The sequence below is a fragment of the Aegilops tauschii genome, chromosome 1 (assembly GCF_002575655.3).
Source record: "Aegilops tauschii subsp. strangulata cultivar AL8/78 chromosome 1, Aet v6.0, whole genome shotgun sequence".
Classification (NCBI taxonomy): domain Eukaryota; kingdom Viridiplantae; phylum Streptophyta; class Magnoliopsida; order Poales; family Poaceae; genus Aegilops; species Aegilops tauschii.
The window spans coordinates 468,743,240-468,763,068 of NC_053035.3; the positions used below are offsets into that span (position 1 = coordinate 468,743,240).

The following is a 19,829-nucleotide window of genomic DNA, read 5'->3' on the forward strand; positions in this document are numbered from 1 at the left end:
GCAAGAAGGAGCCCGTGGTGACGGCTCCGGTGACCGAACAGAGTCCGGCCAGGTAAATATATTAGTTAAGCCTGTGCTGACTAGCAAATTGATGCATTCATTGTTTTGGTATGTACACATATTAATTAACTCTCGTCTTTCTTCTTTTTTCTAGCCCTCCGGATCGAGCACAACTTCGGTAAAGAGACGAGGCCCGAAGAGAAAGTTGCGCTCGGATGAAAGGTTTGAGATCACAGCAATCGCGCGCGACGGCCAACCGATTGAACCCATTCGGACAAAGGAAGCATTTGCTGCTCAGTGCGGGGTTCTTGTTAGGGACAAGATCCCGATCAGCATCCACCAATGGTATAAGCCTAAGAAGGAAGACCCTGAGGTGTCTTATGTGAATGATATGCAGAAAGATGATCTTTGGACTGAGCTGTAGGCAAATTTCACCCTACCGCCAGAGGAGGATCCGGAGAAGCCAGTTAAAGAGTAATTAATCAAGTCTCATGCTCTTAAGAAGATGCCAGACCTATTCAGGAGGTGGAAGAATGAGCTGAAAACGTTTGTCGACAAAGAAGAGACACCAGAATTCATCGGCCGGTATGAGAAGATCAGAGATCACTGGCCCGCATTTGTGGCCCACAAGACATCGGAAAAGAGTAAGAAGATGTCAGCGACAAACAAGAAGAATGCTGCGAAGAAGAAGCTTCACCATCGCACGGGGTCAGGTGGCTACCTCAAAGCCCGGCCTAAGTGGGCCAAGGCTGAGAATGATCTGCTTGATAAAGGGATCGGACCAGAGACAATGAACTAGCCAGACCGTTGCCGGACTTGGTTCTTTGGGGCTGGCGGAAAATTGGACCCTGTATCAGGGAGGTGCGTTTGGACGGACGAGCTTTTGAGAATACCAGTCAAGAGGCTTCAGCACTATATCGATGCAGCGCGGCAAGGGACGTTCGTTCCAGACAGAGAGAACGACGAGCTCACAATGGCCCTCGGGAATCCTGAGCACCCTGGACGGACACGAGGCACGCTAGGATCCGTTCCGTGGAAGGCTGGTTTTCCGGACGCAGGCGGTTACAAAAGCCAGGAGAGGAGGAAAAAAGTGGAGCAGACCCAAATTTAGAAGCTGCACGAAAGGGTTCAAGCGCTAGAGGAACGAGACGCCAATCGATATGCCGAAACTACCCCGCCATCTCAGCGGAGAAGCAGCGTGGCTTCCACCGAGCTGCTTCAGCCGGAGCATGTCTTGACGGCTCCTGCTAGCTACCCCGTGGATGCTATCACGGAGTCTCAACATTGCCACCTTATGACACAATGGCAGAACTTCAAAGTCAAGGCGGCTGTTGGCTCTGTTTTACCTCCTGAACCCGGCGCAACCTACCACTGCCGGCCGATTCCAGAAGGATATGCTAGGGTGATGGTGGATGAAATAACGGAGGGATTTGAGGACCTCCGGCTTGACCACCCTACCGGTGAAGGGGAGACTCGGCTGGGTTCTGCTCTGAAGACTCCATGCCTATGGCGGAAGGAGCTCATCAACCTTCCGAACTGGACGCCTCCGGCGAGTAAGGGCACTCCGCCTCCTCCTCCGGCGAGTGATCAGGACACTCAGCCTCCTTCTCCGGCGCGTGGCGGCACTCCGCCTGCGCCGGCGCGCCAGAGCAGCCAGCCTCCTCCTTCTCCGCCTCGTCAGCAAGGGCGGAAGAGACCCGCCGCTGCTCCGGCTGCTCCGGCGCGTCGTAGTCCTTCTCCTCCGCCTCGTTAGCAAGGAAAGAAGACAGCCGCAGCCGCTCCGTCTGCTCTGCCGGCGTCTAGCAGTACAGCCAGAGGCGGGAGGCAATACAGATTCGGTCCTTCTCTGAAGACTCCAGAGAAGTTACCATACGAGAGGACCGAGGAGGAAACCAGAAAGATCGTGCGAGCCAAAGTGACAAACTTCTTTGAAGGGGTGAAAGCAAATAAACATCCACCTCCGGAGGAGAAGGTAGATCCGGTGAAAGCGAAGCGCACTCTGGCTGCCCTAACAAAACCATCAAAGTCTCCGCCGAAAGGCAACTATGAGCGCATTATTGCAAAGACATTTGCCGAAGCGGAGCGGTCGGGAAGTACTGTCAGTGATCACAGGTTAAAAGAACGACGAGCTGGGAAAAAAATTGCCCAGCTCGGCGAACAAGCGAACCAATCATGCCCCCCGCTCAAGGTGTCTAGCGACATCGTCACTAATGATCCGAGGATGGTGCTCGGTTATAGCAATCTTGGAGATTACCTGCCCGACGATGTACATTATAATATCTTGGAGGTGGACGAACACAAATACCATTACGGGAAGCCTCTCGTCAAAGATGAAAGATCTCTAACAACGATGATGCGAAGATTACATGATTGGTACATGAAAACCTGCAGAGAGTCTGGGGGAGGAATACTTTGACGCTGAGAGTTAAACCGGAGCATGACCTCGTTGGAATTGAACTGTTGAATGTTACATTTGAGGAGTTCTTCCAGTTTTTCAATCAAAAGGCCCTCGATAAATCAACGATCACTTGCTACTGTCTGTAAGTAGTACTACTTCTGTCATTAAGTCTCTCTATATAGGCCAGCTCTTTCATTGCATGTATTTATAATTATCCTCACTATATTATGCAGATTGAAGATTGCCGAATTGAAGAAAAGACAAATCGATGATATTGGGTTCATTAACACAAATCTCATAGATGCAACTGAGGTTAAATATCATGCCGAAAATACCGAGGCCAACTTGCTACGATCGTTGGTAATAAATGAAAACAAAGATATAATACTCTTTCCTTACAACTTCAAGTGAGTGTTACTGTCTTGTGCATATTCGGTTTCCCTTATTAGTCCAGGTTATAGTAATGTAATTGATGACTTATGCATGCGTGCGCAGCTTCCACTATATTCTCCTAGAGATTAAGCTTGAGCAGGGAGTAGTAACCGTCTTAGACTCGAGACGAAAAGATCCCCAAGACTATGCGGACATGACTCAAATGCTCGAGAAGTAAGTTAAATCGATCATTATCCACCATATCAGCAACTTTGTTCATTTCCTGATATCAAGTAATTGTTTTCTTTGTCTGGCAGGGTTTGGAGAAAATTCACCAAAAAAGCTCCGGGACTGCCGAAGAAGCTGCAATTTAAACACCCGAAAGTAAGTACTATAGTAGCATGTTCCGCGCATCTCCTAGTGATTCAAGCGCTAGTTTCATCAATACCATTTAGCATGATTGCTTATCAGTTTGATTGACCTCTATTTCTTGTAAAGTGGTTGTGGCAGGAACCCGGGAATAATTACTGTGGATACTACGTTTGCGAGTCCATCCGCTACACGACCTGTGAGCGGGGCTACTCTGACGAACAATATGAAGTGCGTAAGCAATAATTTTCACAATTTTATTTTATTATCATCATTTGTGTTGAGTTTTATTTATTCATATATATATGTATTGACCGCCTTCTTCAAATTAGATGTTTCGGAAGCGGGATGAACTCCTAGCACCAGATCGTATGCGAGCAATTCAAGAGGAATTGGCGGCATTCTTCCTTGACCACGTGATCGTAGAAAACGGAGAATACTATGTGGACCTTGTGTTCTTACAATTTAATTAGGAGATTATATTGTAAGAGATAATTATTGTATATATGTAGCCGGTAGTGTCGGATAGATATACGAGAACTTGTTGTTCGACCAATCTCTCGGAGAAGGAGAGGTGGTCGATATCACTTCTCTCTGTATGCATATGTTCATGACGATCTTCTGTTTCCTTCATTTGATTACTAGCTAGCGTGTCTAGTCCTCTCCATACGTATATAGTACGTAGCGTCGACCAAGCACGGAGATAAGAGAGAACACTGCTCTCTATTAATTAGCTAGCTAACACAACATATGAAACACCTAAATTAACCCCCCAAACCCCCAACCCCCCCCCTCCCTTTCAAAAACAAAAACAAAAACCCCAGCCCCTGAAATGCTGACGCGTGGATGCCTATTGGTCCCGGTTAGTGCCACCAACCGGGACCAAAGGCCCTCCTGCCTGGGCTCGCCGCACCGGCCACGTGAAGGCCCATCTGTCCCGGTTCGTGTAAGAATCGGGACTAAAGGGTTAGGGCATTAGTAACGACCCTTTAGTCCCGGCTTAAAAACCGGGACAAAAGGTCCTTACCAACCGGGACAATAGGCCCTAATGAGCCAAAAAAAGAAAAGGATAAGCAATACACGGGAGAAGATATTTGGTATGTATGTGGGGTTTTGCTTTTGCAGAAGTATGCGCCAAGAAAAATAATGAAGGGATAAGCAGCGAAGGTAGATGGATTAGTTGCAGTCCATATCCCGTCCAAGAAAATCGGCAACAGCCGAACGGCCGTGGCCTTGCTGCGCGTCGCCATCCATCCAGCCACCCTGCTTCCTATATATACAGATACAGAGCGCTACCGGCAGAAGGGGTCACACACGGGGAGAGGACGACGGCCAGAGAGGAAGGCATCTAGAGACACGCAGGAGGAGACGCGCCCGTGCGGCTGCGTCGATGGAGTTGGCATCTTGCCGGAGGAGACGTACATAAAAGATGCTGCTGCGGCGGCGCCGGGGCCGATCAGACGACGAGAAGCGGCAGCGCCCGGCAGGAGGACGACTCGGAAGCTGCCCGATCTTGGCCGGCGCGACGCCCTCATCACCCTCTTTCTTTTCTTCGTCGTTGTTTTACCAGGGCTCACGGCACGGCCAGAGGTGGGAGAGCCAGCCCACGAACACATCTCACGCACCAAAGCAAAGCAAGAGGCAGCCGGCGAAACCACGTGGAAGAACACGCCCCCGTGGCGGCGGCGTCAACGACGAGACGCGCCCATCAAGCAATGATCTTTATGTTATCATCTATTTTGCAGGATGGCTAAGGACGCTAGGGGAGGGAGAAGCCAACACCAGAACCTCACACACGCAATGCAGAAACACCTGAAGAGCTCGGCGGTGACGGCAAGACGCGAGGGCACTGGCAACTCACACGTGGCCTGATCGAAGGACGCGAAGGTCGGTGCGAGACGCTCGCGGTAGCGCCATACCGGAGGCGTCGCCGACCGTGACAGAGAAGGAAGGAAAGAGATCACGCGGGGGGCAATACTCGTAGCTCTCGTGGGCAGGAGAAGCGAACCCTCGCAGGAGAGAGAGGCGCAAACACACATAGGAGGAGCCCACGAAGCGGGGATGTGTCCCTGATGGCAGCGTCTCGTAGATCGGAGGACGCGCCCATGGCAGCAGCGCGTGCGTCAAGAGGGACGCAGCGACGACTACGGCAAGGACGTCACAATAATCTTTTTTTTCCTATGCGTTGTCAGCTATTTTGCAGAAATCCAGGCAACAAAGGAACCGGGGAGAGAGACACCGCAAGGCCGCCGCCATTCACCAACACACAGATCCATCCATCAGGAGATCCATCCATTCACCAACTAGGGATGGCAGTTTTGCCCATGGGTATGGGTACCCGTGGGTACCCTACCCAAAAACAACGGGCATAGGTAAGACTTGGAGAGATTTTGTACCCACGGGTAATGGGTATCCATACCCGTAAAATATATGGGTAGGGCATGGGTATAAAATTATGCCCATGGGTAACCCAATGGATACCCATAAAACATTAATAAATGAAAATAACTCATGTCATGTGAGGTAACGTCAAAATCTAATTGCCCATCCTAAACCTCATATTCCTTCAACCGACCATAGCTCATAGGCCCATTATCACCTGCTTGGCACTCATCCTAAGTCCTATGTGACTCCTTGAAAAAGACGAAATCTTGACCCTTCGCTACCGAACTGTTGTCCAACTCTCGACCTAGCAATCCCCCATTCCCACCACCGCCTTCCACTACATTGGGATTCCACCAACGGCTGATTATACTCCTCCAAGAGGCCACCCATCAGAGGAGGCCATGTTAGTGCTATACTGCTCACCCATTGTCACTTGAATTTATAACTCATTTCTCCACCTTTAAAAAAATTTAAATGTTATATATTGTACCCACTGGATACCCATTAGTTATAGGATACCCGATGGGTATGGGCATGGGTGCCAATTTATGCCCACGGGTATTGAAGTGGGTGGGTATGTAAATTTTCCATGGGTATGGGTTTGGGTAGAAGGAGCTTGTAACCGCCCATACCCTACCCATTGCCATCCCTATCACCAACGCACACATTCATCCATCAGGAGATCCATCCATATTAACCAACGCACACATCCATCCATCACGTAGCACACATCCATCCATCATCCATCTACGCGCCCAGTACTCACGCCCGCACACCTCCAGTATCCAGTCATCGCATCTCATCCATCATCTATCCACGCACATTCAGGTACAGTGCAGGCAGCCGCGAGACGACGCACGCACGCAGATCGCATCAGGGGAACCACGGTTCACGCAAGCACACAAGGCCGGTGGCGACGCACAGACCGTCCACAACGACTACATGAAGATGAAGCTGATGTTTCCAGAGGGTCACGATGCACAGGTCACAACGAACAGGACACCGATGCACAGGTCCATGGCGTTCCAATCGCGGTGCACAGGTTTGGTGTCATGCTTATCGGATGAGACGGCGGGACGGAGCCGGAGCTCGGTGATGACGCGGCCCGGGACTTGCTTCCCCCTTCATGGCGTACAGATCTTTGGTCGAACCAAAGTTTGCAGCGACACAGTACAAGACCGGTCCCTCCTTCGAGAGGTGCACCTACCGTGGCGAACAGATCCTTGGCGTATAGGTCCACGGCGTCGCCGGCGTACAGGTCACCCTTTGGCGTAGCACCAGCCCAAGGCGACGCGGCCTCTACAACGCTACCTTTTCACGGCATCGTGAGGCGGCCCCCTTTGTCTTGGCGGACCGCCGAATACTCGGCGTCTAGCCGAGACGAGGTGCCAACCACCCCGGTCACGCCCATGTGAGCGCGCGTTAGTTTTTACACTGACGCCGGTCTCCCCAAACCATTACTCCCGCAAGGTGTAGCCCCTCGCACACCCTGATGAAGTAACCGGTCGTCGAGAAGTCTAAGCCGAGCGCGACCCATGCTACCCCAACACCAACTACTCTAACGCCGGCAAGACCGACGAGGCACGACGGCGAGGGCGGGCGCGGCCACCGCTAAGGCCACGCTACATACGGCGCGTGTACCGACGAGGACACGGGCTCTGCCGCCGCCCATACACACCACCATCATCATGCATGGAGAACGCAAAGCGAAGACGACGAAGACGACCAGACGGCTTAATCGAAGGTATCCCGCGGAGCAACCCGCGGGAGTAATTAACCGGGAGCCTTCCGAGGCCCCGGGAACCAGGAGACCGCAATCGCCACAGTCAGGCCGGCCGCGCTAGTAGACCACGGAACGCACTTTTTGTTTGTGGGATCTTGTAATTTTGTTTCTCCAATGAGATTAATGAAATACTCGTTTCCCGTACCCTTTTCTTTGTGTACTACGGTACACTGGCACGCCCGCAAATTTTCTTTTCTTCTTTCCCCGGCGCAAAAGAGAAATATGCTCTCCTTCCCTTCTCGCGGAGTCCCTAGATATTTTTCTCGTGTCAAACAACCTCACCGACCGCCATGGGTGGCATCTCCAGCCCCCTGCTAGGGCGAGGCGCTGGCCGTGGAGGTGGATGAGCAGGCGCTCCACCATCCTGCCGCCGCAAGCTAATTCACCTCTGCCACGCGGGGAGAGATCGCCCGGCGCTGTGACCTGTGATGTACCTGTACGTGATCGTTATCCAGCCAGAACACAACAGAGGCAGATGCAGAGACAAATACGACCTCGCCGCCGTTGCCAAAGAGAAGGCTCTGGTACATGCTCCAACTTCCTCTTCCTCCTTCCTCCTACTTGAGATTGTTCAGTAAGAAATCAGTTCATTGACGACAAGCTAGGCTACATGTTATCTGCAAACAACCATGTTTCGTTTTGTAGCAGAGAACTAGAAGGAGATTCTCCGGACATTCAGCCCTCGGCAGGTGCCTTACGCCTTCAAGGCTTAAGAAGATACCACCTCAAGTGGTATATGGGTTCCTATTCTTCTAAATTAAAGTTAATACGGCCACCCACAAAACATAAAAAAAATTGTACGAGATCATGTGTAGTTAATGTTCTGGTGAATCTATCTTATGCCAGAGTATGTATATGTCTGAATTTTGTTTGCAGTTTGTTGATGATGATGACAAGGTGTACCTGGACACGAGGTACTACTTTGAGATTAGGAAGGACTGGGGAGGAGCAGCCTAATTAACAAGATTCAAAAGTACTTAAGGGGCTGCAGTGTCGGGATATTTATAGCTGCTAGCTGTGGTTGGCTGTAAGGATAGTCCTGGTAAGCAATGATCTGATGACCTTGAGTAAGGTGGATATGTGAACCTTATTCTTTTACCTTTCATATTACTATTTGTTTCGATTTGAGCGGTAATACCAATATATTTGGGCTAAAATTAACTCACTCGATCTCATGTTGTTTGTGCAGATCTTTGTTTTGTCACGCCGACAAGGTATCTGAAGAAAATTAGACCATGCTGCAAGCGAGGTGAACCAATATAATCTTTATGGTTTAGTCAAAAGACAATCCCATCCCCTCAAGAGGTGAACAACTTTTGAACCATACATGTTACTATTCATAATTAATTAGAGATGTCCTTCTTTCTCATTGTTAGGTGTTTTATATGTAGGAAGTTATAGGATATGTTGTAGCCTTCAAAGTGGAGCTTTATGCAATGTATGCCAAGTGAGCCTCTTTTCAGACTCCATGCTTGAGTCCTAAGATTATTTTGTTCTCCAAACTTTTGGACATAAGTATGCACAAAATAATATAAAAATAATTGGCATACAAGCCAAATGGTACTTCAAGACATCACGAATTCAGTCCTATTATGTTCTGCATTCTCGATTATACCTGCATATTACGCCACATTTATTGTCAATGTCATCGTACTCATTTCACATGTTATAATCCTTATTGAATGCCATGTTCAATCCACAAATAATTATCATATTTGTTTACTTTTAGAAGAAATCTTTTTTATTTTTACATGTTGTTGATTGGTCATAACATGCCACGGTAAGGATTGTAGAATGTCGATCAAGATTATACAAAACCAGAAAGGTGGGAAGCATCCAAGGAGCAATCTAATACACCTTCAAGTAATCAGTTGGCGAGGGGCTTTATGTTTATGTAGGTGCGTGTTTCTCACACAACATCTATCATAATTATCTTATAAATTGGTATTGTTTTAATATTTATTTTGTTGGCTTGAATTCCCGCAGCAACGCACGGGGTATCATCTAGTTTGGGGAGAAGACCGGACAGTCAGGAGCTGGCTCCTTCACTTTTAGTCCTTTTCTTTTTGACATCTCGTTTTTACTTTTGGCCCTGGTACCAAAATGGACAAAAATAACCCAAAGGCGAAACAAATTCAAATAATAAACTCTCGGCCAAAGTATTTCACAGAAATAACTCTTTCGGGTAGCTCCCAATGTGTAGGCGCTTTGCACTGTGTCGTAGCGCCGTATGCGCAACATTCCTTACCAACGTGGTGTTGTGGGGCCAGGTCATGCCCCACCCCGCGCTTATGTAGTGCCGTTCATGTAGGCGCTATACTATGGAGCGTAGAGCATAGCACCTAAGACGGCGCTATGTTCCTGTAATGGTTAGGCCACGACGGTCGGCCCACATCTCAACCCAGTCCTCATTTTTCCCACGTGCACGAACAGAGAGGGAAGACTGACAGCTAGGATTCATCTCTCAAATCTTCTCCTAAATTGGACAAATCTGAAGGAGTTGGCTGGAGATTTGTTCCTCAAAACACCCCCTAAGGTATTCTCCCCCCATGCCCTCCTTTTCATCCGAGAATTCCATCATATTTGTCCTCTTTGTGTAAGTTTCGGTGAAACCCTTAATCCTATTGGATTTTGAAATTGCTATGGAACAATGGCATGATTGTTAGATCTGTAGCATTAGCATTGGTATAGCATTCATTGGGGAAAAAATTAGGAGGTTAATTTTGCTTAGAACCGAATGTACTGTGGTAGTTGGTTTTGTTCAAATTAGAAACATGTGTAGAATTATGTGTGTTTGTTTTAATATTTGTTCATATTAGGAACATATGTGTAGAAACCATGTTTTAAATGTGTTTTACATGCTCACACAGTGCAATTTCTTATGTGATTTGTATGAGATGCTCACATGCTCACATAGTGCAATGTCTTATCGTTTCAAAAATGTAAGATGGTGTGGCTTCTTGATGATTACTATGATGTTGAACACCGGGCATACTTGATGGCGGAGAAGAATATGGTAATGAAAATACTCTTGGACTTGTATGTTTTCAATTTCGTATTGTTTCAAATGTGTAGGATATGTCGTAATACAGTGCAGAAGCTTGGACAGCGTACATCGAGACTCTAGGACTCCTCCCCGTTCATCCAGCTTGTGAGCTGGTCGACGCCAAACCTGAACGCCGCGGCAATCACCGCACTTATGAACCGGTGGACGCCGGAGACGCACACTTTCCACCTCCGGACCGGGGAGATGACCGTGACACTTCAGGATGCATGTTTCGATGATCCTTGGACTTCCTATCGAGGGGAAGCCTATGTGTATGAGCACAGATTTTGATGGGTGGCGCAAGCAGATGGAGGCCCTTATTGGTATGGCTTCTATGGAGGGTGAAATCACGAGTAAAGAGAGAGTCCCAGCCGGCGCTACTTATATATGTGGATCGTACAGAACTTTACGCACTACCCTGTCCCAGATACTAATGATGTGATCGGGACGTATGCTCGTGTATACCTATGGTATGTTATCTCTAGGACTCTGTTTGCTGACGGCAGTGGCAGGACCGCTCAATGAATGTGGCTCAAGGTGTTGACTGTCTTGGACAACAAATTTAGCTGGGGTTCAGGGGCACTAACCTACTTGTACCGGCAGGTAATCATTTGTTCTTTTTAAGTTTATTTGTACATTACCATTGCAAAACATGTCTTTTTTTTGCAAAAAGGATCAGATCTATTATGAAGATTCACTAAAAATATAATGTACCTCAAACATAATAAAAATTACATCGAGGTCCATGGACCACCGAACGACCATAGTCGCAGCCAAAACGCGTCGTTGTCGCCGCTCCCGTACCGGAGTCGGCCTGCCCTTGTCGATGACAACCGAGAAGACTTCGTGCATGTGCCCCTAAGGACCAACGCCCCGGAGCCGTAGTCATCGTCATTGAATCCTTAAATCGATCTGAAGAACCTGACATCAAATATCGCCATTGCGTACGCACGGCGAGATACCCTAACCTCGCCGCCCCAAGGAGCTGGCAGGAATCTACACTGGAGCTCCATCTAATCCGTCCTAGCGGATGAACTTGAGGAGAGGAGAATCGGAGTCCAGAAGACTAAAACCCTATCTATCTACTAGCGGAGGCCGAGACACTGGGATTCTCCTCCTCGCCACCGGCCGCCGGAGCGGCAGCCAGAGACCATTGCAAACATGTCCTTAACTGAACCTTTTTGCCTTTATGTGCATTTGAACGATGCTTGTCGTAGGCCCTTAGCCACCGCTGGAATTGGTGGTCCTATGCTCCTATTTTCGGGTCAGTTGGACGCGCGGAAGAGGTATCGTACAAGGCTTGGAACGATCATAACATCCCTTTAGGGCTCCTCACTTGGGTTTACGAGTGAGACGTGATATCGGAGATGACGAATAATGTCGATGGATCGATAACGAATGCATGTGTACAATCCATGGATCGCATTTTTTTTTTTTGGTTTTTTTTTGTGTGTGGCAGAGGCAGACTGCAGGCAGCGAGGCTGGCGCGCTGCGTCCATCGACCTCGAGAGGTTTGCATTGCGTTGCGTGGTCCACACATCAATCGAGTGCTAGCTTGCTTGCTTGCTGCACTGTCAGCCAAGCCAGCGTTGGACTGACTGACTATTGCATTGCATTTCAAGCATCCATCTCCTATCCTCTCCACTCCACCCCACCATTTAATCGACGATTGCGAGCGAGCCAAGGATTCACTCCTTACCTGCTGGCGCTTCATGAACCTAAATTTGCAGAATTTATATTTTTCATTTCCCAGGGTAAGTTCATCACAGGAAAAGAAGCATCATTCTGCAAAACCTAGGACAATTCAGACTGGGACAGAAGATAATAGGTTGGTCTACCTACTGAACGAAACCGAGCATATCTTTTGCTGCCCACGAGACTTGTGGGCATCGGAACTCTGAACTGAATCAAACCGAGCATATCTTCCCTGATGCCGATGGTGACGAACCGCGCGCCCAAGGTCTGATGGAATTCACCTGCGGCAGTCGCATGTCCGGCCGCGGACGAAGAAGTAAAAAAGATGTCACCGTGCACGCAGTCACCGGTTTAGCTGAAGCTATGCGATCCAGGTTTCAAACTTGGCAACAGAAGTGCCAGTGTCCATGTAATAATACTGTCAGTCAGTGTCTTACTGGTTGTTTGCCTCTACTTTCTTTCGGACTGTTGCTTTGGTGTATTGTATAATAATCTGACTAATCTTTGTATGAATATATCGGCCTATGCGCACTGTTGTGTAATTTATGTTTTTTTCTTTCATATTTGTTGCCCCTTCATTCCTTGCAGCAGCAATGCCTCAAATTTTCCTCTAAAAGAATCAAACAGCAACCTACATGCATTCAGAGCCAGCCCCACGTGATAGAACAAAACACAAATATTTTACCACATCACGGGTTCAGCAACAAGATAATCAACCAAACCTGCTAGTGCAGTAGTATATCTATGGTTGCATTTGCATGCATACTGAGCTTACCATATATAGTCACAACTGGGTTTAGTTGATGCAAATAAAGGCATCTCATTCAGGTGATACACGCAATCAAGAATCTACTAGTTGGTCCGAGCCACGTACTCATGATGTCCTAGTTAACAAGTACAGCGAAAGTTTAGTTCCTTCTTACGTGCAGACACCACGTCCCAGGCGACATACATACATAAGATTTGTGGGCGCCAAAACTCTGAACTGAAGAATCAGGGAAGGCATCAACAAAGCTAAACTGTGGCTTCGGATACTTGCTCCCATTCCTCACGGGCTTGTAATCATCTGGACTTTCTTTTTCTTTTTTTTGGGGGGGGGGGGGGGGGGGGGGGGGGGGGGGGGGGGGGGTGGGATTGTCGACAGGGTCTTTCAACGCAACAATAAAGGCAGACCCACGGGTTATCTCGTAGTCAGCAAAGGTGCGGTCGTCCTCCAGCTGCGTCCCAGCACGGATGAGGCACTGCTCATCTGGGATGAGGCAACTCCGATTTCACCGGCTATCTTCTCCTTTAGACTGTATATGGTGGTGTCTGAAAAGTGACCATCAATCAAAAAACTCAGCTTCTTGCCAGTCAGTGTCCTGACAAAGATCTGACGCAGGGAACCTAGGAGTCTCACAGAAACATAAAGGATAGACCCATGCTGTATGTGGCAGTCAGCAAAGGTGCAGTCGTCCTTCGGCTGCTTCCCACCATAGACGAGGAGCTGCACATCTGGGGAAAATCCGATTTCATCGGCTATCTTCTCCTTTAGACTGTATATGATAGTGTCTGAAAAGTGATCATCAATCAAAAACCGCATTGTTTTTCCAGTAAGACTCCTCACAAAGATCAGATTTGGATATCGGGCTTCAAATTGGCCCCCCTCCTGGATGTGCAGCTCCTTCAGGGCACAGCTGTCCGCCAGCGGCTTATTGTCGTACTCTATTATGGCATCGTCTATAAACAAGACCTTCGCCTTCAACTTAGCCTTCACATTGTAAATCAAATCTGATTCCACGACCTCAAGAGCGTGACACCTGCTCATGCCATTGTGTACCCTGACAGTAATCTTCATCTGTTGAACCAAAGCACAAAACTAACACTAAAATCGTAGACAAAAAGATCTCATACAACAGCAACAACTCTGACAGACACCATATTATGAATCTAAATGTTAGCCGCAACCAATCAACAGGTTCCACGGTGATACCAGTTAGTGTTCAGAAAATCAAGTATACTACGCAATGTTGATAGAGATTGTGATATAGGCACATTGCTCGAGAATCCTACAGATTAGTCCTTTTTCATTTTAGATATATGAATCAAACATGAAAAGGTTTGACATTCTTCATTTAACCAGTCCTAAGATCTGACATATCATCCTATGAGATCAGTCCCATATGAAGACAAGTGGTACAACTATATAAAAGAGAACCAAGGGGGGGTGGGAGGTTCAATAAGGTTGAACTGACAACCCCTCTAAATTAATCCACACACTGTACATACAAAACTAAAAGGCTACAGTATCTAACAAATACATTCAAGATCGCCAAAGCCCGGCAGCTGCCCAGGTTCTGCCCATGAACCTTCGTTAGCTTATAACAAGAATACCGAGATTTAATCAGTAGTTTTTCTAGGCAAATAGCCATCAGTTACTTTCCTTTGTACTTTGCGCAGCCTCCATGCATGGGCTAGGTCCGCCAATGATAGGGTGACTCTACTAGAGACTGAGACCAACAGGTGTGTAGTGATCTAGAATATCATCCCTTAAATTCATCTTCAGCCAGCAAAGTGTCAACAATTTGTAAATTAGATGAGTTACTGGCCAGAAACAAGTATGCGACAATGTTATGTGCTGAACGGGAGCAGGAAGATTTTCAGGTGTAATAATCATAGAAGGCTGATCAGGACCAGAATTCTCGCATACAGGGTTATTCATCAGTAAGTATGTAGGCCATGTTGGATTCACTTGGATGACAGAAGGAGAAAGAAACGGATAAGGAACATGAATACTTAGGTCTACTCAGTTTCTAGAAAAAATGGCACTGCAGAATCGATTAGCAGCAAACTAACCAACTTTATTATTAGTTTGTGCTTTCACACAAGACTTGTGTGTGAGCCTATCAAGAATTATGATGCTTGTACCTTCTGAGTAAAAAGGTTATACAACAGCGCACAGGGAAGTACGATTCTGGACCAATAAAGGATATTAGACTATTTGCCTATGCGTGTCAATAAAAAACTATGATCACACATCAAGAGGAGGTCAATTAAATTGTTAGTGAATTTTGATCAGAACTGCATTTAATTATGGTTACAATTAAATTGTAGACAGTACCTTTTTTTTCTGGATTAGCAGCTTCTGCTTGCAATCTACAGTTTCCATCGTCCTTATTTCGTAATTCTACTTGCAGCACATCTACATTCTGCTGAAGCTTTTGTACTGACTCCACTTCTTTTATGTTAAGGATCCCCGCTTCTGCTTGCAATCTGCCAATCTTGTTATCCTTATTTAGGACTGCCACTTGCAGTTCCTCTACATTCTGCTGAAGCTTTTGTGCTGCCTCCACTTGTTTTATCTTAAGGTGCCCCACTTCTGCTCGCAATGTGCCAATCTCATCATCTTTATTTCGGACAGCCACTTGCAGCTCCTCTACAGTCTGTTGAAGCTTTTGTGCTGCTTCGTTAGCTTGTGCTGCCTCCACTTCCTTTATCTTAAGGAGCCCTGCGTTGTCCTTGTCCATTCTCAGCAGTTTGTTCAAAAGAAAATCCTCCACTGCAAGTGCTGCAGAAATTTCCTTATCCTTGTTTGAGCTAAGGGTTTCATAAGCTTGCTTCAGTTTTCTTAGCTCTGCTCTAAAATCTCCTGCGATGGCCCCATGATCTGCATTCTCTTGAATAATCTCTAGACTATTTCCAGCTTCCTCGGATTGTATCTAGCATTATTAAGACACAGGAGTATGGATACAGCACAATGATTAAGAAAATCAGCGACATGCACAAACTGGACCGAAAGCTTTTCAGCTATGGAACTGATGTTGGAGACAAGAGGTACTAGTATATACAAGACATGGAGGGGGAGGGGGTGAATAAGGTTGAGTTGACAACCCATCCAAATTAATCCACGTAATGTAAATAAAAATACAAGAATCTACAGAACAATAAATCCAAGATCATCTGCTCTACATAGGGTGAACTAGAGATTGAGACCAACAAGTGTATTGTAATTTAGGATATCATCCCTTGAGTTCATCTTTGGCCAGCAAACTGCTGACAATCTGTAAATTAGATGGCTCACTGGCCAGGAACAACTATGGGGCAATGTTAAGTGCTGAACAAGCGCTCGAAGGTTTCATGTGTTAAAATCATAGAAGGTTGATCTTGACAACAATTCTTGTGAAACTCTAGATCTACTGGGTTCTAGAAAAGATATCATGGAGAATTATTTAGCAGCGCATTAATCATAATATCAACCTGGTCAACGTTCACTACTGACTATGTATGGTAACTTTGGAGGCAGGTCAATAAGAAATACCACGGAAAGGAAACAAGGTATAGTATGAGCCAGACATATACTTCCAAAATGAAATGCTTACAGTTGATAAGAAGGCAAGCTTGTGTTTATGAGTCTCAGGTTGCCCAACTTTGAGGCTCTGGATATCATTCGCCTTATCCAAGGAGTGCATCTCATTTAGCTTGCCCTCAAGAACCAGTATCTTATTTGTGGATGCAGAAGCTTCTGCCTGCAATCTTCCAATCTCATCATCCTTCTTACAGGCTGCCACGTGCAGCTCCTCTAACTTCTGTTGAAATTTCTGCACTGCTTCAGTAGCTTCCTTATCCTTATTCGAGCATCTGGTCTCATAGACCTGCTTTAACTTTCTTAGCTCTGATATTAAATCTCCGGAATTGTGCTCATGATCTGCAGTGTTTTCATGAAGCTCTTCCTTCAGTTGTACCTAAACATTACAAAAAAGAAAAAGGTAAGGACACAAAACAATGATTAAGAAAAACAGTGACATTCACAAGCTGGACCGAATGCTTTTGGGATAATTAAGTACCAGCAGTTCTGAGTTTTCGGTGTCCAAAAGAGCTTCACAAGTTCTTGAATCCTCCAAATCACTCTCTAGCAGTTCTGCGTTGGACAGAGAAGGCAGCAACAATGACATCAGTGGCAACATTAGGTGCCCTCGCGTTCTATAGGTTATCTTCATCCACAAGATATAAAACAGAAATGTTATTCAGGTAATCTTATTAATAACCCTAGTTTCTTGTCCATCTGGCCACGGTGAAACCGAATGCCCAACAAAACTGACATTTAGCAGGCACATAATGACAACTCTTATAAATCAACAAAAAAAGTTACGCTAAATTTAGGGGCACAATGTTTTCTGACCGGCGAGCTTGGGATCATCCCCAGGGAGCACCTCCCTGCAGGCCGCCTCCCACCTGCTCCTGCTCAGCTCCGCCTTCCGGGATGAGAACACAAGCCGTCAATCAGGCGCAGGAGAAAACCCTAAGCGTAAGAGGACAGGAGCGGTCCGATGAATCAGACCTGGTGGAGGCGGGAGTGGTTGATCTTGTCGCGGGCGTCCCAGAACTCGTGCTGGGTCCTGTTGCGCGCCTCCAGCCGCGCGCGGCCGGCGGCGAGCGCCTGGACCCGGTCGTAGATGCGCTGCCACTCGGCCCGCCCGCCGTCCCCCGCGTCGTCGCCGCCGCCGCCGCTGCTCATCGATTCGGACGGCGTGGGTGCTGATTTTTCTCAATCTCGTGCGCTGCAATGCTCTCGGAGAAGATGCTACTAGTTAAACGCTGAGCAGCTCATCGCCATTGGAGGAAGACGGCGGTGTGGAGACTCGAGAGGCGAGGCCGCGAGACATTTGGGGAGAAGACACAAGACAGGTCAGTCACTCTGTGGCTCCTTCACTATGAGTCCTTTTTCTTTTATTTTTGACATCTCGTTTTTACTTTTGGTCCTGGTACCTAAAAGTATACTATGAGCCCTCTTTCACTATGAGTTGAAAAGAAACACTCATTTATTTGCATTCCTCGCGAAATTTAGTACCCACTCAAAGCTCTTGTAAAAATTGTTTTTCCTATGGTGCAAACGAAAATGTTATTTGGTGAATGTCCGCCGCAAGGTCGCCCTCCTGCCTTTTACCTCTTTAGCCAAGTAAATATGCAAGTCCATCCGGTGACGGGGTGGAGCCCACAATCTCCCCCTCAACCCTATTGGAGGGTCTTAATGTCGACGGACGGTGATCCCGATTTTGCCGCGCAGCTCCTGAAAGCGTACACAAACAAGGGCCTTCGTCGGGATGTCCGTTTTCTGCTCACCAGTCCTGATGAACTCCACATCCACCGTGCCCTTCTCGGCGTAGCTACGTATGAAGTGATAGTGAAGATTGATGTGCTTGCTGTGATCGTGAAGCACTTGATTCTTGCAAAGGAAAATCGCCAATTTATTTTCAACCAAGATGAGTACATGGACAGTGTCTTGGTTCAGCATCTTGGCGAGAAGATGAGCCAGCCATATCCCTTAGACATGCTGTTGTAGCTATCCAATGGCTCGATGTACTACAGGCAGCATGGTGAGTGTCCGCGTAGCATTGTCGTCGATTGATGATAGCTCGTCCAGCATCGCGCGGCGTCAGCAGTCCTCACTCTCCGCCTCAGCGGACGTGGTCGGCTCCTCGCCGGCCATCGGATAAACACCTCATCGGCGTTGAGGCTCTCCGCCAATTGTGGTGGCTCCGCGAGAAGGTCGCCGGTGCATCGGGATCGGTGTGGGCTGACAGCACTGTCACCGGCGTCGATCAGGTCCGACCGCGCTGTCGGTGGAGTTGCAAACTGAACCGACACGACCTCGCTTGGGGTGTCCGGGGTCAATGAGCGCGGAGCTGCTGTGCCCGCGGTGCTCGGAGCCACTGGACATGGGGCCGCAGTGCTCGGGGTTGTTGTACCTAGGGTCGTTGAGCTTGGTGTCACTTTGCCCAGAGTCGCTAGTGTGCTTGGGATTGCTACTCGAACACCAACACTTGTGCACACCGTGTACCGTAGGATGAAGTAGTTGCTCGATGGAGCCTCTCCCGGTGCCTCCCAGCTCCAGCGTGCCTCTTAGACGAAGACAACGTCGCTGGAGATGTGCACGCGTTTCGTGATACATCATGTACGCCTTGGAAACCGTCTCGTAACCAAAGAATAGCATCGAGGTGCTCCCATCGTCGAGCTTTTTCAATTGTGGGTGTGCCGTATTGACATGACCGACACAGCCGAAGACGCGGAGGAAGCTCATGTCGGGCTCCCTCCCGTGCTACACCTCATACGGTGTCATGCGTTTGATGCTCTATGTCGAGTTTTATTATTGAGAGCATGACATTTTATTCTTGTTGACATGCCATTTTTATTATAAAAAGAGGATGGCATTTTTAATGTTGAGAGGATTCCTTTTTTTATTTCATGGCATTTTTTGCTTATCCAGATAAAATGTTTATCTAGAGGAATGCAGTTATATGAAGCATCACAACAATTTTGAATTATTTTGAGAGCATGGCAATTTTATTAATTTATGCATATTTTTTGGTAATGGCATTTTTATATAAAGGATGACAACTTTAATGTTTAGAATGACAAAAACAAATTCTAGGTCACTCCACTTTTTTTGTGCAGTAATTTAAAAAAACACTTGAACAACCAGAAACGGTCGTTGGGAGCTCCTCCCCGGGCGAACGAATCGTCGGACGGGAGCTCTCCTGGCATGGAATAGTCCAGATCAGAAAGAGACATGCTAACAACGATAAAACCGGACCTCCATGGATCGCGGAGCACTATCTCCTTTGCAATGCACTCATGAGCCACCTGAAAAAGAAAAGAGCCCCCCTGACAAGGCTGGACTCGGTAGCCGTTGGCGTTGCCCCCGAACCAGTTGACCAGGAAGGAGGCGAAAGCTGCGGGCGAGAACGTGACACCCTTGTTGAGAACGACGGCGAGCACTCCGGTCGGCCGGCAGCGACCAGCCA

General features: G+C 47.6%; 1 protein-coding gene across 2 annotated transcripts; it reads right to left on the reverse strand.

Moving 5' to 3' along the window:
* Positions 1-13,249: 13,249 nt before the first annotated feature.
* LOC109768412 (uncharacterized) lies at positions 13,250-17,735 on the reverse strand. Of its 2 annotated transcripts, XM_045229174.2 has the most exons (6): positions 17,366-17,735; positions 17,207-17,279; positions 16,872-16,945; positions 16,407-16,769; positions 15,149-15,746; positions 13,250-13,885 (listed from the first exon to the last, which is right to left on the reverse strand). In XM_045229174.2, the coding sequence occupies exons 1-6, from the start codon at positions 17,540-17,542 to the stop codon at positions 13,833-13,835; spliced, it is 1,338 nt and encodes a 445-aa protein (XP_045085109.1). In that variant the 5' UTR covers positions 17,543-17,735; the 3' UTR covers positions 13,250-13,832. The 2 variants fall into 2 exon arrangements, with proteins under 2 accessions (XP_045085109.1, XP_020182722.3); XM_020327133.4 differs by lacking the exon at positions 13,250-13,885 and having other exon boundaries at positions 15,077-15,746.
* Positions 17,736-19,829: the final 2,094 nt, after the last annotated feature.